This window comes from Fringilla coelebs (genome assembly GCF_963513975.1).
Source record: "Fringilla coelebs genome assembly, chromosome: 4".
Classification (NCBI taxonomy): domain Eukaryota; kingdom Metazoa; phylum Chordata; class Aves; order Passeriformes; family Fringillidae; genus Fringilla; species Fringilla coelebs.
The window spans coordinates 32154560-32182542 of NC_140032.1; the positions used below are offsets into that span (position 1 = coordinate 32154560).

The 27983-nt window shown below is 38.2% G+C and overlaps 1 protein-coding gene across 3 annotated transcripts in view; it reads left to right on the forward strand.

Annotated features, from left to right (window-relative positions):
* Positions 1-4630: 4630 nt before the first annotated feature.
* Positions 4631-27983, forward strand: part of CFAP97 (cilia and flagella associated protein 97) — a gene marked incomplete at its 5' end in the record, with an annotated part of 30890 nt that continues 7537 nt past the window's right edge. The window contains 4 exons of one of the 3 annotated variants that reach the window (XM_084204505.1): positions 4631-4734; positions 14758-15630; positions 15719-15790; positions 24621-24883. In XM_084204505.1, coding sequence (XP_084060631.1) covers positions 14778-15630; positions 15719-15790; positions 24621-24883 — 1188 coding nt within the window. Of the gene's footprint in view, positions 4735-12724; positions 12818-14747; positions 15631-15718; positions 15791-24620; positions 24884-27983 lie in introns of those variants that run through there. The other 2 variants (XM_084204506.1, XM_084204504.1) reach the window with 2 other exon arrangements.

A 27983-nucleotide genomic window follows, 5' to 3' on the forward strand; every position in this document is an offset into this window, starting at 1 on the left:
TGTAATAGGGAATTGTATGTCAGCTCATGGTGCAGAACTGTAATGGAAACAGGCACAGAACAGCATGGAGCTGGTCAGGATTCTGAGTTACAACAAATGTTTTACTGTATCACAATATTTTCTAAGCTGTTTCTAACCTAACTCACAGTGTCTAATGGTCTGGTGTCCATATTTGCCTGCCTGTGTGTATTAGAGGTTTGCATAACAATGTATATCCTCTCGAAATCACAAGAAGTAGTTATAAAGTGATTTTAGGGCCCCTTTTGGAGAGAGAGGAGACACTGATCCCTAATCTGACCCAAAGTCCTTACTGTAACTTAGTCCTTAGTAAGATAAAATATATAATTCTATTACAGTTTGTTCTATTTAATGGATATTAAATTGCACAGAATCCTTTTAAATGCTAGTTCAGACAATTCACAGAGTATCCAAAATTGATTATTTAAGTAACATGTCTAATGTGATTAAAGGTAAAAATCATCATATCATAATAGTGAAAATACTACTGCAATGGTAGTCCTTTCCCACGTGAATTACTATGTGGTAAAGCATCCTGATGATGCACTGAAGGGCTTTGGGACCAGGGTTTTTTTCAATACATAAGACCATTAAAACCAGCAGAGATTTTTGCAGAGACTGAAAGCTTTTGGATAAGGCCCAACATGCCAGAAGGTTTCTTATAAAGTTATTTTATTCTCATCAGGTAGAAAATAGAAAACAAATACCCATCTCATCAGCGCACACTTTACTCATCAAAGATTTCAGAATATCCAGGACTTTGGACGGAGTTCAAGATCTACTCTGGGATCTTAATAAAGATCCACACAAGAAACCAGACAGAGACGTGAATGCAAATGCATTCAGGAAACTGCCTGGGCCACTGTCAAAGCTACTTAAGGCAATTGAATTTTTTTAATTAACCTGAAGCAAAGCATGCAATGTTGATAGTCTTGTGTAAACAGAGAACATTTTCTTACAGTATTAATTCTCAGAAGTGGAGAGGAAGATAAAAAAAACCAAACCTACCTGCAATAACAATTTAGTCCTGCAGTGCTTATGCACAAAGCCACTTTTTGTCTGAATGAGTAATCCCACCTATTTTAGCTAGGATTTACACATCATATCCTGAATTAGATACGTCTAAATCAACTCAAGTGTGTATCCATAGAGCTAGAAGAAGATTTTATTCTTTTTCTTTTATCTCTTCGTAAGTTTCTTTTAGCTCTTAGTAAGTTCTTAGTAAGTAACTTTTCCACCTGAGGTACAGTTTCTAATATTTTAGATGATATCCTTGCTCTACTGAAGTTAATAGCAAATTTCAAGTTTACCCCAGTGTTATTTGAACTTCCCCTTTTGTACTTTAAAAATTACTTTTCTGTACAAAAGGGCTTCAATGAGGTCAATTTTCTTAACTGGGGATTACTATAGGCTCTTTCTGTAACTATTTACTCAGTCATAGAACTAGTTTATAAGAAAAGAGATTCAAATTCTTATCCAAGCATTACAGCAAATATCTTTCCTAAAGAGGTAGGACAGTTACTTCTTTTAAAAGACAAATGCTGTCTGATTTGGGGGAGGATTCAGTATCTTCACTATTTTCCTTTGAGCTAGAAGTATCATTTATCTTTGTAACATACCCTAGAAAAAAACCTCACTGATTTGAACGGTTTTGCAGCTGCCTTTAGTGACAATTGTTCAACTTGCACCTTCACAGTACTGCAAACTTCAAACTTCAATGAATTTGCACTTTCAAACATTTAGTCAAGATTAAAATGAATACTTTTCCTGTAGGCTTTTTCACATTTGATTTCTGTTTTGTCAGCCTTTCTAGCTCTCCCATTGCTATAAAAGGACTAAAACAAATTACAACTTCTCAATTAAAAGAAAATAAAGTTATATTATAGGCAAAAAAAAAGAGGTTTGTAGAGTGCTTATGTAGTTTATATTTTTAGCATACTTACAACTTTGAATTAATTACATGCTTTTTTATAACTGCTGTGGTGCTGCATTGTAGTTACAGTCATACTAGAAGTTTATAGACATTTCTAAAGTTCAGAGCACAAAACCCAGAACTGCTAGTGAACTTGTAAACCTGGTGATAAACCAGGAAAACCTGCATAACTAACACTGTTAGAAGCAATTATAGTAACCTAGCTAGAGCAAGAGAAATGGAAACTGGATGTTATACTTCTCAGTATCTTAAATGTACAAAATATGTAAGTTGCACTCATATTAGGTGATTTTAATTTTTCCTACACCTTTTAAGACAGTGGTATTGTATTTTGCATATTTGCACTCAAAACTTGACACACAGGAAAAAATGACAAAAGCACCTATTCAGTGTCCAATGTAAGGAACCTAAGACCTCACATGGCGAGGTCAGCAAAGGCTCAGCATTTTGTAGCATGTTTTCCAAGTGTGGTTTCCATTGATTTTAGTTGCAGTTGTCGTTATTCAACATTTCAACAGTGAACTGAGAGAGGTGCCAGAAAAACAAGAGGGAAACACATGACAAGGATAAAAATTTAGTCAATGTAATTTGCAGAACCTCCATTAAACACTGTGTAGCACAATTAGGACTTGACTCTGGTTAACTTAGATGTGTTCAGTTGTATTATTTGAGAGATTTCTTTCTTTTCTTGTAGTGTTCTGACACATTTGCTATATGTATTTTTAAAAATGTGTGTGTGTGTGCGTGCATCCATCCTTCCATCCATCCTTCCATCCATCCATCCATCCATCCATCCATCCATCCATCCATCCATCCATCCATATGTCCATATGTGTGTGTGGCAAGTGAAAAGAAAAGAAAATGTAAAATAAATAGGACAATATACACAATAGTTGATTTGGCTGCACACCCCTGATTTAATTCAAAATTCAGTATGCTCAGCAAAAAATGTGATCATGTCATTAAATCTCTTTCCTGCTGAACAAGGGGGACAAAGTAAAGCTGAATTTTGTATTTTGAATATGTGGATCAGTAATCTGGAAGTCTTTCTTTTCACATAATTCTTTCCTTCATTGTTAAAAAGTAACTTTGCTCTTATTATCAGCTGATATTGCAGCTGATCTCTTTGAAAGAGCTGTAAGCTTTCCCATCCTTACACAGGAAACTACCACTTCTCAGGGGCAGATCACCAGTAGGTAATCATCACTTACCCACGCAGTGCCAGTAGTAAGGAAACTGCCTGAAGTTTCACTTTATACTGAAATTCAAGGTAGCTTGGGAAAGGTCCAGATCCAACCTCAAATATTTGGATGAGGCTTCCCTAGAAGTCCTCCAGATAAGTTTCCCCTTTCCATTTCCTCAGGATGCATCACCCAGTGCTGCAACCCTGGCACTGTTATGTAGGGGCCCATCACATCAACCTCTGGTCCTGTTGCCTTAATATGGGACACCATCACCTTAAGGTGGCTCACATTCACCTCAGCCTGGGGCACTCCTGCAGTCCTTGTGGGCTGCCAGCACATCAACCAGGAATGCCATCATTCCCAACCTGAGGCACCACCACCACAATCTGGGGCACCATCAACTTGATATGGGGCACTATTACCCCAACATGGAAGACTATCACCTCAGCATGGAGCCTCATTGTCTTAATCTGGGGCACCATAACCTCAACCTGTGATTCTGTCACCCTGGAACCTCATGATCAAAATCTAGGGCAAATCACCTCAACTAAGGGCATTATTTCTTCAGCTTGGGGCCCCACTGCATCTCAGTCTGGAAACAATGACTTAAATTAAGCACTATCACCTTGGAGACCCTTGCTTCCACCCAGCATACCATTGTCTCAACCCAGAGCCTCACTGCCTCAGCTTGAGGCACAGTCACCTGAGCACACAGATCCATCACCTCAGCCTGGAGCAACTTCACTGCAACGTGGGGACCATCACCCCAACTTGGGGCACAGTCACCTCATCTTGGGACCTCATGGCCTTAGTAAGAGTTCCAGCTCTCTGCCCCATTCCCACAGAACAAATAAGGGCAGGAGGGGACTGATGTCTGTATCAGAAATAGCTGGCCAGCAGGACTAGGAAAGTGATTGGCACTGGTAAGGCCACTACCTGAGAACTGTGTTCAGTTCTGGACCTCTCAATTCAGGTGGGACATTGAACCACTGGGGCAAGTTCAGAGAAGGGAAATGAACCTGGTGAAAGGTCTGGAGCGCTGGTCTTAGGAGGAAGAGCTGAGGTTGTTTAGCCTGGAAAAGAGGAGGTTCCAGGGAGACTTTATGGCTCTCTAGAACTACCTGAAAGGAGGTTGTACCCAGGTGGGGATCGGCCTCTTCTCCCGGGCAACCAGCCACAGGAGTCTTAAACTGCACCAGGGGACGCTTAGGTTGGACATCAGGCTGAATTTCTTCACATAAAGGGTGATCAGATATTGGAACAGGCTGCTCAGGGAGGTGGTGGACCCACGGTCCCTGGAGATGTTTCAGGAAAGACTGGACTTAGTGCCGTGGTCTGGCTGACACGGTGGTGTTCGGTCAGAGGTCTCTTCCAGCGTCCTGTTGTCGGTGAGTCTGTGGAGAGCCGGCGCCTGAGGGGCCCCTCCCCCGGGAGCGCCCGGCTCCCTTCCCGCCCCGCTGAGGCGCCGCCTCTCCCCGCCCGGCGGCGCGCGGGTCGGCCGGCGCTGCGCAGGAGCGGGGCGGCAGCGAGGGAGCGGCCTCGGCGCTGCGCAGCTCCCGCCTCCCCGGCTCGCTCCTCGCTCCCTCTCCTGCCGTGCCTGTGAGTATCTGCCCGGCCGCCTGCGCCGTTACCACAACAAAGCCGGGAGAAAGGGGCCAAGGGGGACGCGGCAGCGGCCGCTGCTTCTTGCCGGGGGTGCCGGCCGGGTGGTGAGGCCTGCGGTACCTCCTCGCTACGGAAGGTGCCGGGAGGGCGGTTGGGGGCGGTTAGGGACGACGGGCACGGTCCTTCCCCGTCTGCGGCAATTTCTTTCCCCGAACAAGATGGGAGACGTGTTTTGTTCGTACGTACATATGCATTATTTTTAACCATTATATAATTTTAAAAATAATTTTGTTTTAATTAGCTGTCTTCCTACTCGCGCCCCTGCCTGAGCGAGGCGCACGTAGGTGTCCCCCGAGCGCCTCGTGCGCGCTGCCTGTGCGGGGCTGGGGCTGGCGTTGAGCTGCCGGAGTTTGGCCGTGCCGCCCTGAGGCGTGCGCTCCGCCCCGCCAGTGCCGTGCCTGCCCGCTGTGCTCCTCGGGGAGATCGGAAAAGAGGTGGGAGACTCCGTTCTGAGACACCGGCCCTCGTTGTCGCCTTAGTTGTCGGTTTTGGGAGAGAGTTACGGTGTCTGTGCGCTACCCTTAAAGTTACCGGACTTTGACAGACGCGTTGCAGTGATGCCAGGTAGAGTTCAGAGGGGTGTTTTGGTTGGGCTTAATTGGGAATTAAGTCAGTTGGAATGATTATTGCAAACAGCTTGCCTCGAGCGTGTTAATCATCGAAAGAGTCACGTTTCCGCATTTTCCTCAGAACTCACGTGTAACTCCCCCTGCCCAGCACAGGGCTGTGTTCTGCAGTAATGGCTCCCAAAGTGGGGCTGTAGTTTGGGAAAATAACTAACCACTAAATCTCTTGGCCCCTCTAGATTAGGCTGGGAATCACAAATAAGGTCCTTCTGAAACCTGGGCTCCTGTAGCAGAGCAGAGAACTGAATTAATTTTAAATAGATTCAGTGAGATGCTACGACAAAATGCAATATATGTTGTCTTTGTCAAACATTGGGGTATTTTTCTGGAGTTTTCACAGCATTTTAAAATGTAGTTCAGCATGGCATATTGCACAATTTAATTTAAAGTCATATAATCTCTATGCCTGGTGGAAGTTTTTCCTTTCCAAACAGTTTCTTGAAAACTGGTTTAATTATAGTATGCTAATACTTGCACCTTTATGGTCTTACTCTATAATAGAAATAAATTTAAAAATCTCGTGTTTGTATTTGGACATGGACTTACTTTTAAGTTGTATGGTTAAAATTTCTATGCAGCATTCATAAAAACAGCAGGACAAAAGTGTGGAATGCAATGAATATAATAGAAATAGCAGTGCTAAATTTCTTTTGTATCCCTGCTTTTGTCTGTAGTGAGGTGCTCAGTGTAGAGAATAGAATGCATTGTACGCATTTTTGCTTCTTTGGAAAAATAGTTAATCTCTTTTTTGGGATAGAAAGTGATTGCTGGAATTGTCAGTTGAGAGAGAACAAAGTTTCACAAAGTTAAATTCTTCAGTGGAGTTATTTGAAGACTAAAATGAAGTTGTTGTTGCTAAAAAATAAGTAAGCTTAAGAATGGGTTTGTGAAATAATTGGCATTTAAAAATATAGATGTCAGAGCTTTGGATTCTGCTTCTGGAATGCTTCAAGCTCTTCCAACGCATCTACTTTGTTTGTTTGTTTGTTTGTTTTTCTGTAGTGCATATGTTGTTCCTTTGGTTTTCTAAACCTAGATAATACTTTAATGGTTTGGGATAGAAACCAGAGAAAAGGACAAATAATTTGGGGACATTCTGTTCCTTTTCTTGGAACTGTTATGACCTACTGGGATTTTTGTTCTGGTTTTGTGCTTGCCTGTTTTTAGAAGGGCATTCAGAAGGCCCTGTGTTTCTTCATAAGACTTACGTGGGCTCAGAGGGCCATCAGGACTGCTAATTGAATGCAATTGGCTAATTGGAAGGCTCAACCCAGGAACACCTAAAAGTGCAAAGTTTGTAGGATGGGTAGCATGTGGTCATCTGTGCCATAGGTGTCAGGATCATCTACAAGCTTTTTAAAGTCTGCCCTTTCAGGTGACATAATATTACACCTGAAGCTTAGATATAAGAATCTGAAAGTGAGATGGATCCTAGGTGAGCCTAGGTGCTCCCCAAATTCATGGGAGATAGTCAGACTGTTACCTTACTGCTTCCACCAGAGCTGTTTCTTAAAGCTGTTTCACTCTTTGCTTCCGGATGTTATGTTTGACCAAGACATGGTTTAAAACATGATCTGTGTTCCTTGGCTGAGTTATTTTCCATCCAACAATTTCAACTGATGTTTAAGTCACAATTCAGTAATGAGTATTTGTGATTCTTGAAGTGTTTCATTGTAATAATAAACACTAGAATTCCAGGAAACCCATATTATGTTGAATTTAATAGTGCCCTCTGTTTCTACATCTTTCCTGCTTTTCCATACTTGATATTATCTTATCTGAAGAAAGGAACAAATCACAAAAATATAATGCAAGAAATTATCTCAAGAGGCTTTTACCTCATTTGCCTCTTACACACATTCCAAGGAAACAGAAATATATTTAGACTCTTCCTAAGTGGTATTTTTTGAAGCTGTTCTTTCTGTACTGATTTAGTTACTGAATTTCTCTGCTTTCTCCTGCTCATATGTACCAGGCAGTGCTTTTTCCTTTTATATAGAAATATATTCACTGAAAATTAAAACTTGCATCTTATTTTCAGTGGTTGTGGAGTAATTGTTACATCTGTAAAACTGTATGTGTGTGTTTTAAACTGTGATAAGAAGCACATCTTGTGATGGAGGGCCTTATGAAGGAAATTCTTCCAGAAACTCAGGTCTATTTGATGTGTGTTGAAGCACATCTATACAAACAGTTAAAGGAAATGCTAATGACACACCTATTTGTCTAGTCAGGTCACTAAGCACACTAAATTTATAGTGTTAGAAGCATGAAAAACACTTGTAGTTCAATGGGCATCTCTATTGTGGTAGACAGTTCACGTGTTGTGCCACTTGGTAGAGACAGCCTGATATTCAGAAATAGGCTGTGATTTATCTGCTGTGATTTATCTCCATCAGTAGTTTGTGGTGTACTTGATTCCTTTATGGTCCTGCCATCTGTTTCAGGACTGGCAAATGTAACTCCAGCCTTTACATGGCAGATATGCTGAAGCTTTGCTTTAATAAGAGCACTTGTTTTCCTTTTTCTTACATGCAGTTTTGAACTGCTATGCCAGACTCTCCCCCTTCAGTCATGGATAGCCTGGTTGAATACATGTTGCCCCCAAATTTAAATCTTTATATCAGACAGAAATACTCTTCATAGATATATACCAGTATAGAAGGAGTGGGAAAATGAAGCTGGACCTTTACTTTGCTCTCCGCCATTCATACCTGGCAGTAGAGTCTGAACTTTTCTGGGCTCTTTGTACTTGTTCTGTATTATCAAAAGATTGTTGCTATGGGTCACTTTTGGGAAAGATCAATACCAGTGACCAGTTTTCCTCTAGCAGCTTGCTGCCTTCTAGTCTTGAGGTAGCTGGAGTTGGGACTCTTCCAGGTAGTGAGAAATTGTATGGCAGCAGCCCCATGAGACTTCAGTGTGGGTGGTGTCACTTATGCTTGTAGAAGTGGAAGACCTTTCAGAAGCTACTGCTACTTTTATCAATCAACATATGATTTGTTGTCTTTATTTTTGATTGTAATTGTAAGCTACTTATTTTCTTCCTGGGTTTAGAAGGTTTGCGAGTAATTTTATTGGGATTCTCTGCAATGAGTGAGCAGCCTGGTCTGTTTAGACAGACCTGATGGTCATCATCACTCCCATCATTTAACTTCAGTGTTCTCTGACCCAGCCTTTCTGCTCAAGAGGTTGCAAGGTGACCTTTGCTGAAGAGCCTGAAGAACAAATATTTAATGTGTTTCTAGGAGTGAAATCCTGAAGCTACAGATACACACCTCTCCGCATTATTGCAGCTTCTCACGGTAGGAGAATGGCTTATTTTCGGCTCAAGAGGAAATATTTTTTCTTCCCCCCTCCATTTCTGCCTGTTCTCTGTCCTCCCTGCCTTGTACATTAACTTGAAAGCCTTTGCCCAGCAGCTGTCTGGGGCTCTTTGGTGGTCATGTGCTTTCATTTGCTCAAACCATGATGGCAATTGACTGTGTTTCAGGATTTTCTAGTGCCCATTGGCTGAACTGAATTCTTACTTGAAATAACTGTGAGACTCAGGGCTTTCTGTTGCAACTCTTTTTAGAAGACTCAAGACTAGTTTGAAGCATCTCCAGTGAGCCTACCTGTTTGATACAGAACTGCTGTTCTGAGGGCTAATCTTTCATAGTTTTAGGAGTTAATAAACTGGATTTTCCCCTGTGTACAGGGGAACATCCTTCCATTGTGTCTAGCAGAGAGAATGAAGGATGCAGGACAGCTGTAGCAGGTATTGTGCTCTGAGCTTGGAAAATCAGAATATTTGCTGAAGAGACTGATTGTTTCATTCATTGGGGGCTTCACTTAAGTGAAGTGGTTTCCTAAGAGCTGTGTTTCTTCCTTTGCATGCTTTGTTGTTCTTAGTAACAAAAATGAAAACTTCAATCTAAGATGAGTCAAATAGGGCTGAATATGTGTGGTTTGTCACAAGGTTTTAAGACTTGTGTTTTCTCTTGTTTCCCCTCTTTTGATCTAACAAACCCCCAAAAGTATACTTTTTCTCTTCCTAACGTTTTGATTACTCTCTTCAAGATGTTTTCAAATTTGTCTTTTTTTTGTTTGTTTGCTGGAGTTGGTTTTTTTTTAAGCTTCAGTGAAAAATGAGGAAGGGAGAGAGAGGGAGCCAGGTGTGGTTCCTTTAGCATTTTTAACTTCTCCCAAGCTCACCATACAAGAGGCAATTTGGCAGTCAGCAGGTTTAGCGGGGCAGGAACCCCAGAGGGAAAATAACGAAAATGTAGACTCAGAAGATTTTTGGAGTGCCATTGGTCATATAAGTCTTTTTTTTAAAACACTTTCAACACTAAAACAGAAGGTGCCATGTTGGAGCTAAATACAATATTATACTGCTTCTGATACTTTACATGTTTTTAAATACATCTTAAGCTGATGTCTGATATTTTTTGTTGCTGTAAACGTAATATTAACTCATCTTGAGCGTACTATAGCTGTGCTATATTATGACCTTTGTGGTGATGTACAGGATACATACAGTAACATCAGACATGTCTGATTCAGCTCCTAGGATGTGTAAAGGTCTCATTTTCCCCTTCTATTAAATACCAGAATCTTATGATGTTAGGAAAGCATTTAGGCCCTTCAGAGGATGCATAGCATGCAAGCTCAGTGTGGTGTCCTACATGCTAGGAATCTGTATGTTGCCAGACAGGAAAAAAACAGCTTTCCTTGGAGCATGTTTGTTTGCATGCTAGGAATTTTTATGTTACAAGGTCAGGAAAAAACCCCAGTTGTCCTCTCTATATAAATCATCCTCTTCTTTGATTATGCAATTAGAATGCTTAAAAGAAAAGCAAGTGGATCACTGCTTGTACCTGAATGTTGATTTTTTTTTTTTCTTCTATGATATTTCAGAACTCTTGGATGCACAGTTTTCAGATGATGTACATTTTAAAAAGTGAAAGAGTTAATGGGTAACTTCAAGGTTTAGCTAAGTTTAAAATATCTCAAATCTTTTACTGGGTAGTTAATGTACTTTGTAAGTGTTAGTTTCTGACATTCAAAAATGTTTTCAAAAGACAGGATATGTTGAAACACAAACCCACATCTAAGTCTATATACTCATTACATGACTTTTTGTGTACCATCCCACCTTTGTAGAAGATACTTCAAATTGCAGTCATGCCTAATGGCCTGCTCTTAGGCATTGCTTACAAAAATATTTCAGGTGGTGCTATAGTTGGCAGGTTTGCAGCTGGCAGGGGGAAAACACTCAATGTGCTTAGTGTGATTAGGGTCTTGATCTGTTTTTTGAGATGGAGGAGGATGTCAAAATGCTGCTTGTTCTTTGGGTAGTGCAGCAGCAGGCCGTGGTTGACCTGTGCAGGAGCTGCACGGTGTTTGTTCTTGCTGGGAGAATGTGGATGTGGTCTCAGTAGGTAGTCACACTCTGTGTGTCAACCTTCTGGCGAGAAAGTGTGGGTCTCTAAAGTCAGACTGCACGTTCACTTTGGCTGCTTGGCCATTGCTTTCTGATCTTAAAAGGGCCACCTTGGAGGGATTAAAAAGTGGTATAAGCTAGTTCTTCCTAAACTAGGAAGAGCTGCAGTCAGAAAGAGAAAGACAAAAGGGTGCACTTGGCTGTGGTGATGAGTGATTGTTGCTGTTGCAAGAAAAATGGGGTGAGAGGTAGAAAATTACATGGGGAGAAGAAATATTACAGTAAAAAAAGATCTGGCAAATAATTAACGGCCAGCCTGCTCTTTGGAATTGATCATGCTTGTGTTAGAGGGTTTCATGGCAGAAAGCCACAAAAAGCATGTGGGTTTTTTGTAAATAAATACAGCAGTCACTAAAATTAGCAGTTAATGGTATTTGACTGTAATGGCAGCTTTTTTGGGATTCCAGAGTATCACTTGTTGATTCTGTGTTTTAAAAACAGGCAGTCTAGCAGAACTCTGTATTTCTCACAGAAGTAAAATTACACTGTGTTGTATATAAATGGGTGTGAAATTGTAAACAGAACCAATTTATTGATTTAGGCATGCTTTATCAGCAAAGTTACCTCTTCTGTATTGCGTTGTCTTGGCAAATTCCAGCTCTGTTGCAGATCCTGCTCTTGATGCAGGAGTTGAATAGGATCCAAGAATACCATCTCTTTGTTTATTTCCTCTTGTTTGTTTTTATTGTAAATTAAACAATTAAATAAATTAATTAAAGAATTAATTAATCTTAAGTTTGAACAATTGACAGTGAGAAACATGGTGTGTTGGTTTCCCATTAAGATGAAGGCTAAAGTTGTTAGGGACTTGTACCAAAGGAGCGGAATATGCATTTGTCAGTGGAATGACTGCTGCTCCTTGGGCAGGGCCAGACTGCTAAATGGTCTCTCCTGTGCTGGTGGTCGCTGTCTGCAAAGCAGTTATGTCTCAGTCTTCCTAGGAAGCAGCCCACTGGCAGGTGAGCTGTTCCTGAATCATGTAGAGTGGGAAGATGTGTGCTCCCTGGCTGGCATTAATGGAAAGGAATTTACAAGCTGGTTGCTATCTTTTATCACCTTTTGCCAGCTCTGCACTGCCCTTTTGTCTTGAGTTAAATCCCATCCTCACATCAGAGACTGTGTTCAGAAGAGTCATCTGAGAAGCCGCGGTGTGATTACACATTATAGCCGATGAGACACTGCTAGTTCAGTCTCCTTTGCAGGCATAGCATTACATTAACTAAAAATACATGGATGTGATTGCACCTCAACAAAGGTGCAATCTATACTAAGCTATACTAAAGTTTTCAGCTATATTAAGCTATCCTACTTTGTCTGCACCCACCTGCAAACCTTTTTGCCTTAGCCCCTTATGCTTTTAGGTATACAACAGTGCTAACATTATTTTAGATCTGTGTTTGAGGCACATGAAATACACTACATGCCTGCTTTTACCAATCAGTCATAATATTTCTAGTTATGAGCTGGAGAGATGCTAGTTCCTTAAGTAATAAAAGCCTTTCATCATGCAGAATAAAGCGTTTTATTTTTAAACTCTACTTCCTATATTAATTTTCTTCATAGGATTGGCTTTGTTCAAGTTGTACTTGCTAAATAAATAATTCATGGTCTATACTTAACAGGTTTTGTTCCCTTCTGGTTTAGATTACACAAAGTAGAAAATTAAATGTAAATAATGTGTTACTTTTCTGATTGTTTTTTATTTTTCTATTGTGCATGTTTTTATATATTAAAATTTATTATCCTTTTAGGAAGCTGCTCAAGAAAAACTTTGAGGAATTCACAAGATAGTTGCACATTGCAGGCTATACAAGCTGCCTGAAGCCAGGTATCACAAGAAGTGACACGAAGGATGGAACCAATAGCCCAGCTGTAGTCATCTGCACAAATGCACACAAGATAGGTAAAAACCAGGAGGAGCCAGAAGCCATGGTGCTGTGGGAAAACCATGATGTAGTCGCCATCACAGAAATGTGGTGGGGTGATTGTCATGGCTGGCATGGTGCAGTGGATGGTTGTAAGCTCCTCAGAAGGGGCATGCCAGGAGGGAGAGGGTGTGGGTGGGGGCACCCTCTCTGTTAGGGAGTATTTCAACTGTGTAGAGCTCAAGAATAATGGTGATAAGGCTGAGTGCCTGGGTGAGAACTAGGGACATGGCCAATACTGTCCTGAAGGGTGTCTCTAATGGAGCACCCTGCCAGGATGAAGAGGCAGGTGAAGTATTCTGTAAGCAGCAGGGTGGTGTTTTATGGTGGCTAGTGCCTGTTCTTATGCGAGACTTTAACTTGCTGGATATCTGCATTCCCAGAAGTGTTTTACTCCTTTGTTTTGTTGCTTTCTGAAGAGCTAGGTGCTTTAGAGAGTTATCTTTGTCGTCCTGAAAATTGATCTCTGCTTCTGTTGCCTAATAGTGTTTTCAGCTTTATACAACATCTATCTATAATAAGTCTCTTTTCAGTTCTTTGGCTTTGTGATTCTTAAAACCATAGGAGATTCCAGACTTTTTGGTTTTATGTTGTGATTTGAGGAGCATATTTTCAATTCCTCTAAACCAGTATTATTTGAGAAGTGGCAAAATATCTGAGTGACCTTTAGAAATTCTGTATTTTGAAGTAATTTTCAGCTAGAACCTTTCCTGAAAATGCCTTTTTTCCACCTTTGTTTGCCATGGCAACAAACCATATGTAGTTTAAGGGAGACCATCCATCTTGTGAAATACTCTGTTTCTCTGGCCTTGTATGTTTGCTTCCACTGTCTTCATGTTTGGGTCTAAAGAATGTTACATATTTATTGATTGTAGCTTACTAAATTATTTTAACAGTGAAATCTGTTGTAAAGAGTAGGAGAAAAGTACCTCTGGCTAGATGGGACTGGTAGTCTTTGATACTGGCTGATTTTGTTTGGTTGTGGGCTGTTTGGATTTTTTCATTTGAGCTCTATATGTATACTACTAATGAGTGGAAACTTTTGTATCTTCCTGCCACATGCATAAGATCACATACCATAAAATTCTGTAAGAAGTAGGACATAATAGGAGCAGATTTGTAGAACATAATGGTTAACGCTAAGGTCCTGATGTCTGCAATATTATGTATTTGGACTAGCCATGATCTGGTCCCATGGACTGAATGCTAACTTTTGGTTTAAATGCACTGGTTTCATGCCTGGATCACACTTTTTGAAGTCTAGGTTCATCTGAAAGAATTAAGTTTCCCTACTCTGCTGTGGAGTGTGAGTTACAGAAGACTATCATGAAAAGCAGGCTCCTTGTCCAAGCTAAAACATGAACACTGACACACCTACAATCTGTCAATTTACCCTTGGAGCCATGGATCTTTCAATGTAAATTGGAATTTCTCCTAATTTTAAGTACTGAAAATTTGAAGTGTGTATGGCTGTGTCAGCCAAGATGGTGACCACTGTATACAAACAAAGTTTACAATATAAAATTCCAACTAATGATAGCTCATAAGTGACTCTAGCTTCAAATGGCTCTACCTTATAGGAAAAAAATAAGACACATTAATTGCTTGTTTGTAGTAGTTAAGATTTTCTAGCCACTAAGGGTGTTTCACAAATTTGCTTAGAAGTAATAATTTGGAAATTGTGATGGGTTGTCTTAAAGTAAAGCTGTCTGGTCTAACATATGAGCTGTGTGCAATAAGGTGGCACTAAATTTTTTTACTGAGCTCACTATGAAATTGTCTCCAGCAATTTCATGTAATTAATAGCAGAATTATAGATTACTAGAGCTAAAAGAGTGAAGAGCAAAACTATTATAATAAAAGTGTATTTGGATCTGTTTTTGCACAAATATTTGGAAATGTTTTCTGATGCTTGCAGGTGGCACTTCATATTTCGTTATGGACCGTTTTGAAGACATATCAGATGGTGAAGTGGATCATGCCTTCTTTGACAGTGACTTTGAGGAAGAGAAGAAAAAAGCTGAAGAAAATGGTGAACATATAGAGAAAGGAAGTACAAAGACCGCTCTTGCAGACACTGATTTGGTTTCTAATTCAAAGGATGAAAAGTGTTGTGAGGAAGAAAGTGAAGAAAAGCAGATAGATTTGCAAAGGGATCAGTCCCTAGAAAATAGCAAAGGTCCTAGTGAAGATGCTTCTTCTTTGACAGTTTCTCCAGTTGCAGAGAATGCAGGTACATCTGGAGCAACACCTGCAGCAAATAGAGGAACAGAGGAGATTGTTCCTGCTGGAATTCCTAAAATAGTCAAAGAAGGTGAAGAAGATTACTATACAGATGAAGAAGACAGTAGTGATGATAGCAAAAAACAGGTTAGACCAAAGTCAGCTAAGCAACCAAACATAAAAAAGGCTAGCAAAAAATATGCTATCAGCTCCTCCTCTTCTTCCTCTTCCTCCTCGTCCTCTTCATCATCATCCTCAAGCTCAGATACAGATGGTTCTGACACAGATTCTGATAGCTGTTTATCAGATTTATCTCATTCTTCCCCAAAAACGAATGCTTGTAGAAATGCTCTTCTGTCTCCAAAACAAAAATTCAAGTCAGCAATGAAATTAGCAGAAGGAAAACCAAAGCTTGGTGATGACCTGGAGGAGTCTGAAGACACAGTGACTGACGTAACGCCTCTGTCAACTCCAGACATCAGTCCTATCCAGTCCTTTGAATTTGTAGCATCAAATGATAAGAAACTAAAAGTAAAGAGACAGGAAAATGTGAACCAAGAATTATATGGTAATTTAGAGAATTTAAGTACAACACTAAATGTGCAAAACCAATGGGGCTGGGAAATTCAATCTTATATCTGTATTTTTTCCATTAGATTCCGAGTTTGATCGCAGATATAGTCGAAAAGTATTGCATGATGCCATGGACCTGAATCAGCTTCTAAAAGGTGATTTTAAAATTTTCTTTATCAAAATACTGCATCTGCCACTTGTTGAGAACAGCTGTGTTGTAATACACAGCGAGAGAGTGGGATTTTCATATACCATGTGTACTTTTAAAATTGGTTGCTCTTTAAGTGGTTGATCTAATTCTTTGAATTTTTCTCTGTGTAATAGTACTGATTCTGCAGTAGAGAAAGGAAGCATGCTTTGGTTTGCATATACCTAGAAGTAAGATACACAGGGTGAATCTAAAAAACAGTTAATGTATTAATAAATTGGGCCATAAAACTGCACATGGATTTTAAGGTGTACTGGACTATGGCACAATTTAATATCTAAACTAAAACATCAACCTTTCTGTTGAGAGGCTGAGTTATCAACTTCCAAGACTGAAAGACAATCCAAAATTTCATTGCAATATAAATGGTATTCATATACTTAAACTTCTAGTACCTTTTTGATAATTAAACAGAAATATTTGAAATATTTTTCTGAGCTAGATGTCTGATTTATAAAATACCATAGGCTGAGTAAAGGTATTTTAAAAAGAAAAATAGCAGATAATCTTTACTAAAACTCAAGTGGTTGCTTCTGGCTAATAGACTTTAAAAATCCTAATAACGAAGCCTAAGAAAATTTGCAGTCTCTTTCCCTGCATTCATTGCATACCTTCATATGGTGTAAGAATGCCCTGGATGGTCTCATGTGCATATTTTAAGGTCTACATGGTGCTTTTGCATTTGTTTTCATGGTCCAGAGTTTTCAGTACTGAAATCTGTGGATTAAAAAAGGCTTGAATCAAGAAATCTGCTGATCTCAAGTGAGGAAGGCCTCTTGCAGTTTAGGTCTGGTACATTCCAAGCCAGGTTTGTTCTGTTGAAGTAAGCCCAGCATGACTGAACCTGCATGTGTTGTGTTTCTTCACTTTGCACCTTGCCAGACTGAGCTTCTAGTGAATAAGGATTTAGAATGTATTGTACACATAGTTTAACTTGCCTATAAGTAAAAACTGAGGATTTTACTTGGAAGTTTTTCTGATGTTAAGAAAAGCAATGCTAGCAATCAAGAAAGGTAGAGCTTTTTCTCATCCCTGGCAGTCCTTGTGCTTCAGTCATTCATACTAGAAACAATTCCAACCAGCTGTCAAAACATGACGTCAGAAGAATTGTTGCTAGGCACTTGAAATTATGATGTCCTATATCCTTATTTGTTCCCCATTAGCAAAAAGCTATTTAATAACCAGTGATTACCAATGTATTCACCTCATCCCTAAAACAAATGGGTATTATTGCTCAGAGTGGGTATTCTCAAAGATGAATCTCTGTTGGGGAGAGGAACTTTTTTCTCAAAACTGAAAACCAGTTCTAAATAACAATAATAAAGATAGAGTAATGAGGAGTAGAATTCATATGGTCTAGCAGCTGATGTTCCTGATTAATGTGTGTATTACTCCCGAGTGCCTCTCTACATTGGCAAGCACAACATAGCTTAATTAGTTTGGGCATTTTGAAGTTTAAATGGGGCAGAATTGTTAATGGTGGAAAGTAACTAGTCTGAGAAAATAGGAGCTAATCTTATTCTGAGTTATTGCTTGCAGATTTTTTATACACATTAGGGAAAAAAAAAGTGCAAATAATTTTCTCCCTCCTGCCAGTCTCCATTAAATGTTCATTAGAACTGCACAGGCATAAATGTTGCTTCAAGTGAGAGCACTGCAAGCCCAGACCTGAGTGCATGAAAAAAAAATTTAAATAATCATGATTTGTTTTTAAAGCATAATATTCTTACAGTACTTTATACTGATGAAGCATTTTATTTAATTTTTTTTCAATATACTTGTAATGTAGCTGGACCCAAGCATTTACAGCAGTTATACAAGTTTAATTTCCCAAGGTCCCCAGACACTTGCAAAAATGTCCATGTGATCTGTTACTATGTTGTTTCTGTGGGGCACACAGTAATTAATTTTGCATGATTATTCACATTACCAGTGCATGCATTTGGGAAGACTGGGATCTCTCTTATTAAAAAAAGAATTGCAAGAACAAAAAAGGAAAGAAATTTGTTCAAAGAGTAAGTTTTGGACTAGCACAAGAGTCTTGTTATTAGAGGCAGCAAGGTGGATTGTGTATCATAAAGCAGAATTAATTTGAAGTGTTTAGAAACTGTTGCAGTTAAATTTAAAAGTAATTGCAAAAATTTTTGCTTTATATGTCCTTTATCTACTTGTGTTCATATTGAAAATAATTCATTTTTAAGCATTTTAAAAATTGTATTAGACAAAAATTTATCATGCCTTTACAACTCCTAAAGCTATGCTTGTTCTTGATAAAAGCCAAATTTTCCATTATGCATTTCTTAATAAGGTAAAATCTCACAAATAACACAGTTCTAGTTGGAAATCTCATAGTTTCCCTGCTCTGTATTGCACTTTGATTGGTTTTAGATGGGTTGTGCTGATAGCAAGTGTGATTATAAATTTTCAGGTAGAAATACAGTTTTTCTGTTGTTTCATTATGTTATATAGATCTTTGTATGTAATTGTTTTGTGATTCCATTATGCTTCCACTTTGCTCTAAACCTTAAAAATATTTCAGAAAATTAAAAACTGAAAGCAATATTCTAAAACCGTACTGATAAAAAATGTTGGAGTTATTTCCTCTGCTGTGCTTTTGAGTAATCTGAACACAAAAAGAGAATTGAGTGTGGCCTTGCAAAGAAATAGATTGTAAAAGATTGTTTTTGAAGGTAATTTCGTAAATCATCATGCTAGAAAACTGGGAGTAAAATAAATTGGAAATTTTTCTGATGCTATTTTCCTTGATCCTATGTCTTGATTATTATGCAGATAAAGAGATGGGTTAAGTATATATGAGTGTGAACTAAGCACTCATCTGTCTCAACCCATTATGCTACAGATTTGCTCTGTCTTTGTACAGATCTCATGATTTCTGTAGTCCAGAACAGAGTTGTCTGCTAAAATTGCTCTGTATCTCTTCATCTAAATTTGTTTGGTGTCAATACAATGGGATAGCATGAGGTATATACAGTGCTAAAGAATTTAGTACTTTGTGTTTTCTTCTCTATAAAATGGGGTTGATACCTGCTTATTTTACAGAAGTGTCTGTGAGAATTAGTCTGTAAATCCATGGTATTAGCTATTATTAACTTGAGGAGGCGGTGTGGTGGGGTAAGTAGGGCAATTGGCCACAGATTGTAGTTCTATCCTTGAAGCTCTCACTGACCTCTGTGCTGATAAATCTTTTTGCCTCTTCTATGCCTTAGATTTTTAAAATAGAGGTTCCTCTGTGAAAAGCTCTGTAATATGAATATAATGATTATGAAAGTAAATTATGTGTTTCTGAATAAAATCTATTGTAGAAAATTAAACAACGGCTTCAACTGAACGTGAAGCAATCATTTCAACTTTTTTTTTCATATAATTTGTCACTCAGGAAATAGAACAAGTTTTGATAACTGGAACTTTGTTCTTTTTAGGGATATGTTATCTCTGTGCTCATTCATGCTGAACTAGTGTATTTGTAGAAAAGATGCTAAGCATTATCTAAATTTAAAGTAGACTCTACAATATACACATACCCAAAGTGTAGAGCTGAACTGAGCATATATAGCTTTTCTGTGAAATTCCATTTAGTGTCTATGTTCAGAGTTTGAACTAATTTTCTATATGTGTGTGTATTCGTATGCTTGGTTTTCACAAGCCTAGAAACTCATTTTAAGGTATAAGAGCAATTGCTACCTTATTCATATATTTGGAGTTTGAAAAGAGATTGAAAATCTGTGAGATTATGGAGAGATACAGGCTTCCCCAACATTCATGAGAAACTTTATTACGGGGAAAAATATTCCAGCACCTGTAAGATATCTTTCTCATGATATCAAGAGATAACTAGCAGCCCTATTTAAGCATGTTTGAATAGAGAAATTTTTACCTGAAAAGGACATTCTCCTTTTCTTAAAAAAACCCCACCAAGTCTTGAATTCTCCAAAATTTTAAAGAGCTCTGTGGCCTGCAATAATGGATGTTAAAGGAAGTATTTGTTTAGAGATACCTCAGGGAAATAGTTTCACTCTTAAACTACTATATATTGATGAAGAATTCTGATTTATTTAATCCTTTTGTACTTTTCAAATGTGATACACATGTGGTAGTGTAGCAGTATAAAATAAAATATCAGTCAAGTGTAAGCATTGAAGTAATTTATTTTGGGATTGCAAAAGATACACTGAAACATGCATGATTTTGATTTTAGCCTTAATACTGTTAGGATGGGTGTATTATCCTGTCCTAATGCATTTGACTTTCTAATTATAAGTTGCATTTTATATAAGTTTTGGCCTTTTTCATTCCACAAGGTATTTCAATGCCTAGAAGTTGAAAGCAATAAACAGCTCGTTTATGGCTTAAAAAAAAGTCAGGTATCTCTCCATGGAAACCAGCTTTCATAGAAATCCTGTGAATACCAGGAAATTTTCTTTTCCTGCTTACCAGCAAATGAGAAGTAGGCTGCACACTGTGCAATTCGTTATACAAATGTTGCTGCTCATTTATCATCTACCCCAAATTATATTTCAGGTCTGACTGACAATGAAACTAACTAGTGTTTTAGTTAAATTACTAAGTACCCACTGATAGACTACATATGTGATAGGTAAATCATATTTTATTGTTCCAAGGCTTACAAACTCTTTAGAAACTTAAATCATAACCTTAAAACTGTAGTGTTATGTTGTCAGTGGCCACTGCAAAAATAGTCAGGTATACCGTTCGAACACTTAGGCTTTGTGATTAAAGAGTAGTGTGGGTGCATTGATGAATAAATAATTGAAATAACTGTAAAACTCAAACACCTGAGTTATATAACATAAACTGTGCTCCCAATATTTAATAGCATTTGGAATCTTACCTTTTTTTTGCTTATTGATGGTGAATTGTCTCTGGTTTTGTGGGCATTTCCTGACCTCACTTAGACACCCTACTGGTTTTGCCATGAAAGCAGTGTTGCCAGGTGAGTGGTAGTATGCATTCAGTGCATATTGGACATACATTCCTGTTTGGATTACCTAATTTTCTGTCATAGCAAGTGTGTGGAGAATAGGAATATGATGATGTATAAATGGTGCTTTGCAGAGGCAGGTTGGACGGATTTTCAGTCAAGTGGCTGGAAGCAGCGGTAACTATTACGGCTGATTTGAAATTCAGGGGTCAGAAGGGTCTTTCTGAACCATGGAAAGAATGTCACCCCTGCTTCAGGGAGACCTACAGAAGTTTTTCCCTGCTGCTTTCTATATTGCTTCTGTGACTTATTTTAACATTTAAGGAGTGGTGATTTCTTTTGCCTGTTTTGTTAGGAATATGCATGCTGTAGTATTAGTGGTGCTCTTTCACAAAAATGACACAGTATACATTGTGTTGTCTCATTTTTCTACTAAACTTTAGACTCCTGTGACACAGTTCCTATGCAGATCAGTGTTGCATTTGTGTGGTTTAAAAAAGACCATCTATGGGTAGGGTCCAATAAGTTATGGTTTGCTTTGCTGTGGTGTTTGCAGATTAAATTCTTCCTGAGTGTAGATCTTAACCAAGGAAAACCTAACTCCAATTAACTGACAGTTTGAAGAGCAGCAAACCAGGTACTTTTACTGTGTCACCTGATCCAATGCTTTGGTGTATTGCAGCAGTGTTGCAGCAAAAACTTAGTTGTGAAGTTTCAAATAGGTTCTTGGGTCATATAAAAGGCTAATAAAAAGATCATTTAATGAACTGGAGAGTTTTAGATTGGTATTTTCATTCTATCCCCTTGAAAAAAACTTGTTTCTGCATGTGTTGTATTGGGTCTGAACTTCTGATGCAAAATTAATGAGTCTTCTATAATTTAGCCATCTGTCAATAGATTATTTACTGGGTTTTGGCAGTTGTCTGCTAAGGCTTCACCGAATAACTTCACAACAGAACCTTTGTGGTATTCTTAATTCTTTCCCTGGATTAGTATATTTCTCTTGTGACAAATTGTGACAAATTCAATATTATGACTGTTAGCAAGCTCTCAACCTCAAAAGTTACCAGAAAGCTGTTGGCAGTAGTAAAGTCAGTTTCTACATTAAGAATAAATAAGTAATAATGAGGTGAAGAATGAACAACATACAGAAGAAAGTGGGATGGAGTCCCTGCCTGACACAGGTGGGAAAGGCTATCTTTGTGGTGAGGTGATAAAAGGTGTCATGAAGCACTGTAGAAATTATATATATTCAAAGGAAAAAGGCTAAGAAAAGGAAGAAGAGATGAATGAAAAAAGGAAAAGTCTTGAGGGGGGATGTGAGTGAAGAAGCTGGAAGATGAGAGTAAAGTTAGTAACATTTTGTCCTTGTGTAGATAAGTAGTATCCAGTAGAGCAATGCATGGATGGATATGTACATAGATACATATTCACTCTAGTTGCCTGAGAGCTTCTGATACAGTACAGGGTGTTTAATGCTACAGAAGTTGCATACTACTATCCCCAGGGGATCTGAGTGACAAAGTAAAGCAGTGCATATTGACCCCTGTGTGTTGCAATTGCTTCAGGGTTCCTTGAATCACTCTTTCTAGTAACATTTACTGACCAGCTTTGGGGTAAAAGGGGAAGGCCTTTGTTCCATGTCATTGCTCTGGTTTTATTTTTTCAGCACAACAGCAGTTTACTAGAAAAGTGAACAAGTCGGAAAATAGGTAGTAATTACCTTGAAGCATTTTTAATCTCTTTACTGGCTATAGTTCATAGTTACATCAAAAGGATATAAAGTCTCTGCTAAAGTATAACCTGCTATCTAATAGTGAATTAAAGTCATTGACCAGTGAAGGCGTGAAAGATGTATTTGTACCTGAAAAAGTCTTTATCCCAAATGCCATTGTTTTAAATTGATTTTGACTAGTTGGCACCTTCCACAGAGGCAAAATAATTGTTGGAAATTTGTGCTGACAGTCATTCAGAAATTTAAATGTCTCCTGTAGTAGACTTTATCATCAATAGTATTGATGCCACAAGACTAGGTCAAGACTTGAGTTTAACAACTGTTCTTTGTCTCAGCTGGATTTCCACTTTTCCATACGACATGCAGTCCTCTTTAACCCATGAGGTGCTACGGATATAAGGCAAAAGCTCCATAATAATACAATTATCGATTATGTGACATGATATCTTCTTCAGATAGCTGTTCAATTTAATTTCATCTGGCTGTGTTCTGCAATGCTGATTTTGCCTGTTCCAATAAAGACATTCTGTAATGTTTTTTACTGAGATGTATGCTGCAGCTTGATGTGAATTGTGCGGCTCTAGTTATTTTCTTTGTATTTTTCTTTGTCCCTTGTAGGCTTATCCAGATGAGTCTTATTCCAGGTTTGTCTCCTCCAATGGTGTTAATGGCTGTACTAGTTTTACCTTGAGAATAACTTACTAAACTGTAGAGATGTTTCTCAAGACATTTATATTGTATTAACCTGTTGGTTGGCACACTTGATCTGCGCTAGTTTGCATTGTGTCTTGGTTTTGAGGTGATTTGCGTCTTCTCTTGACAAACAAAAGCAGAAATTGCTATGGTGGGCAATCTCACAGTTAGAGCTGCCTAGGGACAGTTCTTGCCTATATTGGCTAGCATGCTGATACCGCAATTTTACTAATTTCTAGATGAATGTTGAAATTTATCAAGTGTTTGGATTTTACATTTTGAATACTGTTCTTAAATTTCTCAGACAGAGTGGCAATATTTACTTGCATCAATTCTGAAATAAAATCAGTTGAGATACTGTGAGAAAGATTTAATTTCATTTTGAAGTAAGAAAATGCTCTTCATTCTTTGAGTTTTCTTCACTGTTAGGCTGCCTCAGACATCTCTTGCAAACAGATTGCTAATGCAGAAGTGTTTGCTAAGGAAATGTTACTGCCTAACTGGGTTGGTTTTTTTTCCTTTCTGCTTTGGATGCTTGTTTTGCCTGTGTGGGACTTCGAGGGATAGGAGTGAGGGATGTCTTCTGAAGGCACTGTGATATTGGAGGGATGTGGGTAATGGCACAAGTAAGGCTTTCTTTGTCTGTGTCTCAGCTCTAAGAATCTGTCTAATCTAACCAGGTACTGCCATTCCTGTACCACAGATAATGCAGTGGTTTGATGGGGTAACACCATGACAACAAAACTCTCACACAGCAGTTGCCAGAACACCTGCTGCAGAGATTTAGAATGCAAAGGTTTAGAAATAGGTCAACAGCAAAGCTCCAGTGGAACTGTAATAAATATAGCTGGCTCTGGCTGAGAGTGAACTTTTCCAGTTATCTTGCAATTGTGCATATCAAGTTGCTGTGTATTTTAAAGTGTGCATTTTTTGTCTTGAAACCATATTATCATGATTTGATTGTTCTTTGCTTACTGATTTAAATTTCCATGCCCCAGTAATTTTTCTTTTGTTATATGTGCTCACTCATTTCTCTCCATCCATTAAATTGACTTTTCATCATTCCCTTTGCATTTCCTCCACCAACACGATGTAGACTTGCTTTAGGAGTTAAGTATCAACAAAATCACTTCTAGAAGTGCACTTTGTGCCTCTGGGCAGGCTTACCCAGTGTAAGATTTCTGTCTGAAACATTGTATCTATTCTGCCTTTTAACTGAGATGGATACCTTAGATAAACTTGGGAGCAAATTTTAAAACTTTTTTTTATGGCAAACATTTAAATACTAATTTATGTTTTAATTCTTGGTTCTAGTTTATGTTTACTCCTGGGTTCCTGAATGCGTGTTTTCTACTCTGCTTGTTTATTTCACCTTTTGCTGTTTTAAAGCTTTCTTACAGTTGGATAAAAAAGAACAAAAACTAACCATCGATCAGGCATCTAAAGGAATAAGGAAAAATTACTCTTTCACAAATGAAGAAGTAAGACAGATTGATCGGGAAAACCAGAGGTTGCTAAAAGAGCTGTCCAGACAGTCTGCACGGCCAAGGAGAAGCAGCACGTTGAAGAAGGTGTCTGTAACACCGCCAAGATTGTACCACAGTGCCCTCAACAGGCAAAAAGAGCAGCAGAGGATTGAAAGAGAAAACCTGGTAAGTTTTCAGTGTGGATGTGGATCAGTAAATTGGGAAGGACTGTCTCTTGTCAGATGAGCTGTTGCTAAATACTTAGAAGATTGATGAGGCAGCACATGGACATTTACTGCAGTAAGTCTTCAATAAATTTCCATTACTTTGGTGTTGGCATAATTGTTCCTATGGGTGAGTTTCTTGGATTTTTGGGAGAGAGGTGGGAGTAATGATGGGGTTTTTTTTTCAGATGGAAGTAGATTTTACTTTATATGCATTTGCTCTGCTTTGGTATTGTTTAATTTAAGAGGAATGACTGTTATTGTTAACACACTCAAAAGGCTGGACAGCAGTCTGACTGTTCATTCTGTTTCATCCTGACTACTAGTTTCTCAAAAACAGCCTTGCATAAAATAAAAAAATCAATATGACAGCATCAAACTCATTATATTTGAAATACAGATGATACAAAGTCAATGTCAGTTCTGGTTTTTGACTCATAGCTATCTATGTCTTTGAATATTTGTTGCACTCTGCCACAATGTAAATGGCAACTACAATAGCTTCTTTACTGGAAAACAAAAAATCAGACGCATTTGTAGGGATATTGTCAGAGTTCTCAAATAATAGAAGTAAAACTGTTTTGAATAAGATACTTTTAGTGATTGAATTGCAATACATACATGTAATGACATTTTCATATCTCCTATGTATTTATCAGTGTGTTTGAAAAAGGCATACAGTTATAGTTAAAATAATTGGAAAATGTATACTGGAAGTAATTTATTACTTTTTACCTTTTGTATAAGTTGCAATTTCCTTTTCTATACACATAGAGATACAGTTTCAACATGGAGAAAGTCTGATTGCCCTATTTGGGAAAAGCTGTTAAGGTTTTCATTCTTCTGGCTTTCAGACGGCTGGATTGTTAAAACTTTGAATATTAGGAAACTTTCTTCCCAGCTCCACTGAACTGCAGTTAACATTATACTTTAAAGTCTGAAAGAATTTAGCACAAGATATTGTTATAGATGTGTGATACTTGTCATTGGCTGGGGAATAAATGTGTTTAGGTTGGTAGGAGGGTGTTGATTGTGTTTATTTCAAATGTTGAAAACAGGTCTTGCTCTACCCCAGGAACCTTGTTAATATTTTCTTAGGTGTTGAGGAGGAAGTGCTGTGCCACAGTGCCTCAGGATATCACAGTTATATGCTGTACTGCATAACAATTGATTACAGTAAATGAATGTATAGGATATTTTGAAATACACTTCTTTTTACTCAAAGGCACAACCCCTTTCTCTTATGATATATTGCAATGTTGGTTCAAGACTGTCTTGCCTTGGCAACTTTTGGATCAAAAATGCAGTAGACCTAAACACATAGCCATTTCACATATTGCTGCTTTAGTACACTTTAGAGATGAATGGTGGTTGCATGAAGTCCAAGAAATAGTATTGTTCATTTACTTACTCATTTATAGTTTTGTTGTCATTGTCCGCAATGTGAGTGGACATGTTTGGTATGAGAATTAATGTTAGGACATTGTGTTAGTTTAGACTATAAAAGCATTTGGTTATTCTTTTCCCCAAACTCAGGATGATATATTCTTATTTTTGGATCAGTGATTCATCAGTGCAGCTCTTCTGTTTTGTTTAACTTTGCTATCATTTTTTAGAAATGTTGTTTATGTTTTTTTTCTGCTTGAAGTGTATGTACCCCTAGAGCATCACAGTTTTAATATACTGATTTTTGTAGCACTGCCTTTTGAGCTTAGAGGTGTGACATACTTTTCTCTGAGAGTGTAAATAAAAGAGCAGCCCTACCCTGCTCATTGATTTTTTTTCCTTTATATTGATAAAAATATGTGCTTTATGAACCTGTTTTCTTCTATTCAGCAGCTTTTCTCACCTTCATAAATTTAAAGAGGTGGAATTGGTGGAATTCTTTGGAACTTTCATATCAATCTTTCTTCTCTTGCTTCTTGGGAATCTTTTTTTTTAAACAAGGCCTGAGGGTACTGCGTAGAGGATATGGTGTTTGATACACCTTTGTGAAATGGAGAAGGTTGTAGAGTTTTGTAAATACTTCAAGAATAGAAATCTACAACAGTAGTCTCTGTAGGGGGTTAAATAGTTTTGATGCAGAGATTTTTTTTGCTGGTGCTGGCACACGTCGTTGGCACAACGATTTCTTGTCATAAGGTTAACAACTTCTCCTTGGAAAATGTTCATTTGTTCCACCAGAACATTCTTGGAGTAATGCCAGTACTTACTGTTATCAGAAAGATTGATTTCTCTTGCAGGCATTTAGTATCAGAAATGACGCAAGAAAGTAAGTAAATTTTTAGGAAATTAGAGAGGAATCTGAGTGATTTCGTGCTCCCTAGCTTTGTGAAAGGGTGCCAAGAGGTACAGGAAATATGTCGTTCCCACAGACTGTGTTAGGAGGAGCAATGAATAAAAAGATGCATTGCTCTGATGAACAGTAGTTCTAAAGTACTGATTAGCAATTTGTGGAAAAAGCAAAAATTAGCAAAACGGATGACTGCTAAAATAAATGCCAGAATTTTGTAATTGCTGCTTTTGACTGTGCTTTCATAAATGGAACCTACTTTTGGTTGCTTTTTAGAGCTAGCAAGATCAGAGTGTGTCTCTTGCCAATAGAGGATGCTGTTGATTCAGAAAACATTCTATTCTTATGTTTGAAAATAATCCTCTTCTTCAGTGGAAAGAAACTTAAGTGTGACTGATGCATTACTTTGTTCCCATGTCTGCATATATGTGTGTCTAATTGTATTGATACTGTAATCATTTTCACCAGTGTAAATAAGATACTGAACTTAATAGACTTATATGCCATTGAAACTTTTAATGGTTTATTGTTGCTTTTTTAAAATTTGGTTTATTATTAATGTAATGCCTGGCATTACATTAATATGTAGGTAAGTGTTTGGGGTCCTTGAAATACTGATTTGCAGTAATCACTTCATTCTTCAGTGACTTCATCAGAACTTGGAAAACATTAATTCATATATCTGTTTTCAGGTGGGTTTTTCATAATTTTTCTTAATTCTGACTAGGGTTTAGGTATTAGATGACCTATGTCCAGTAAAGTTCCTAGG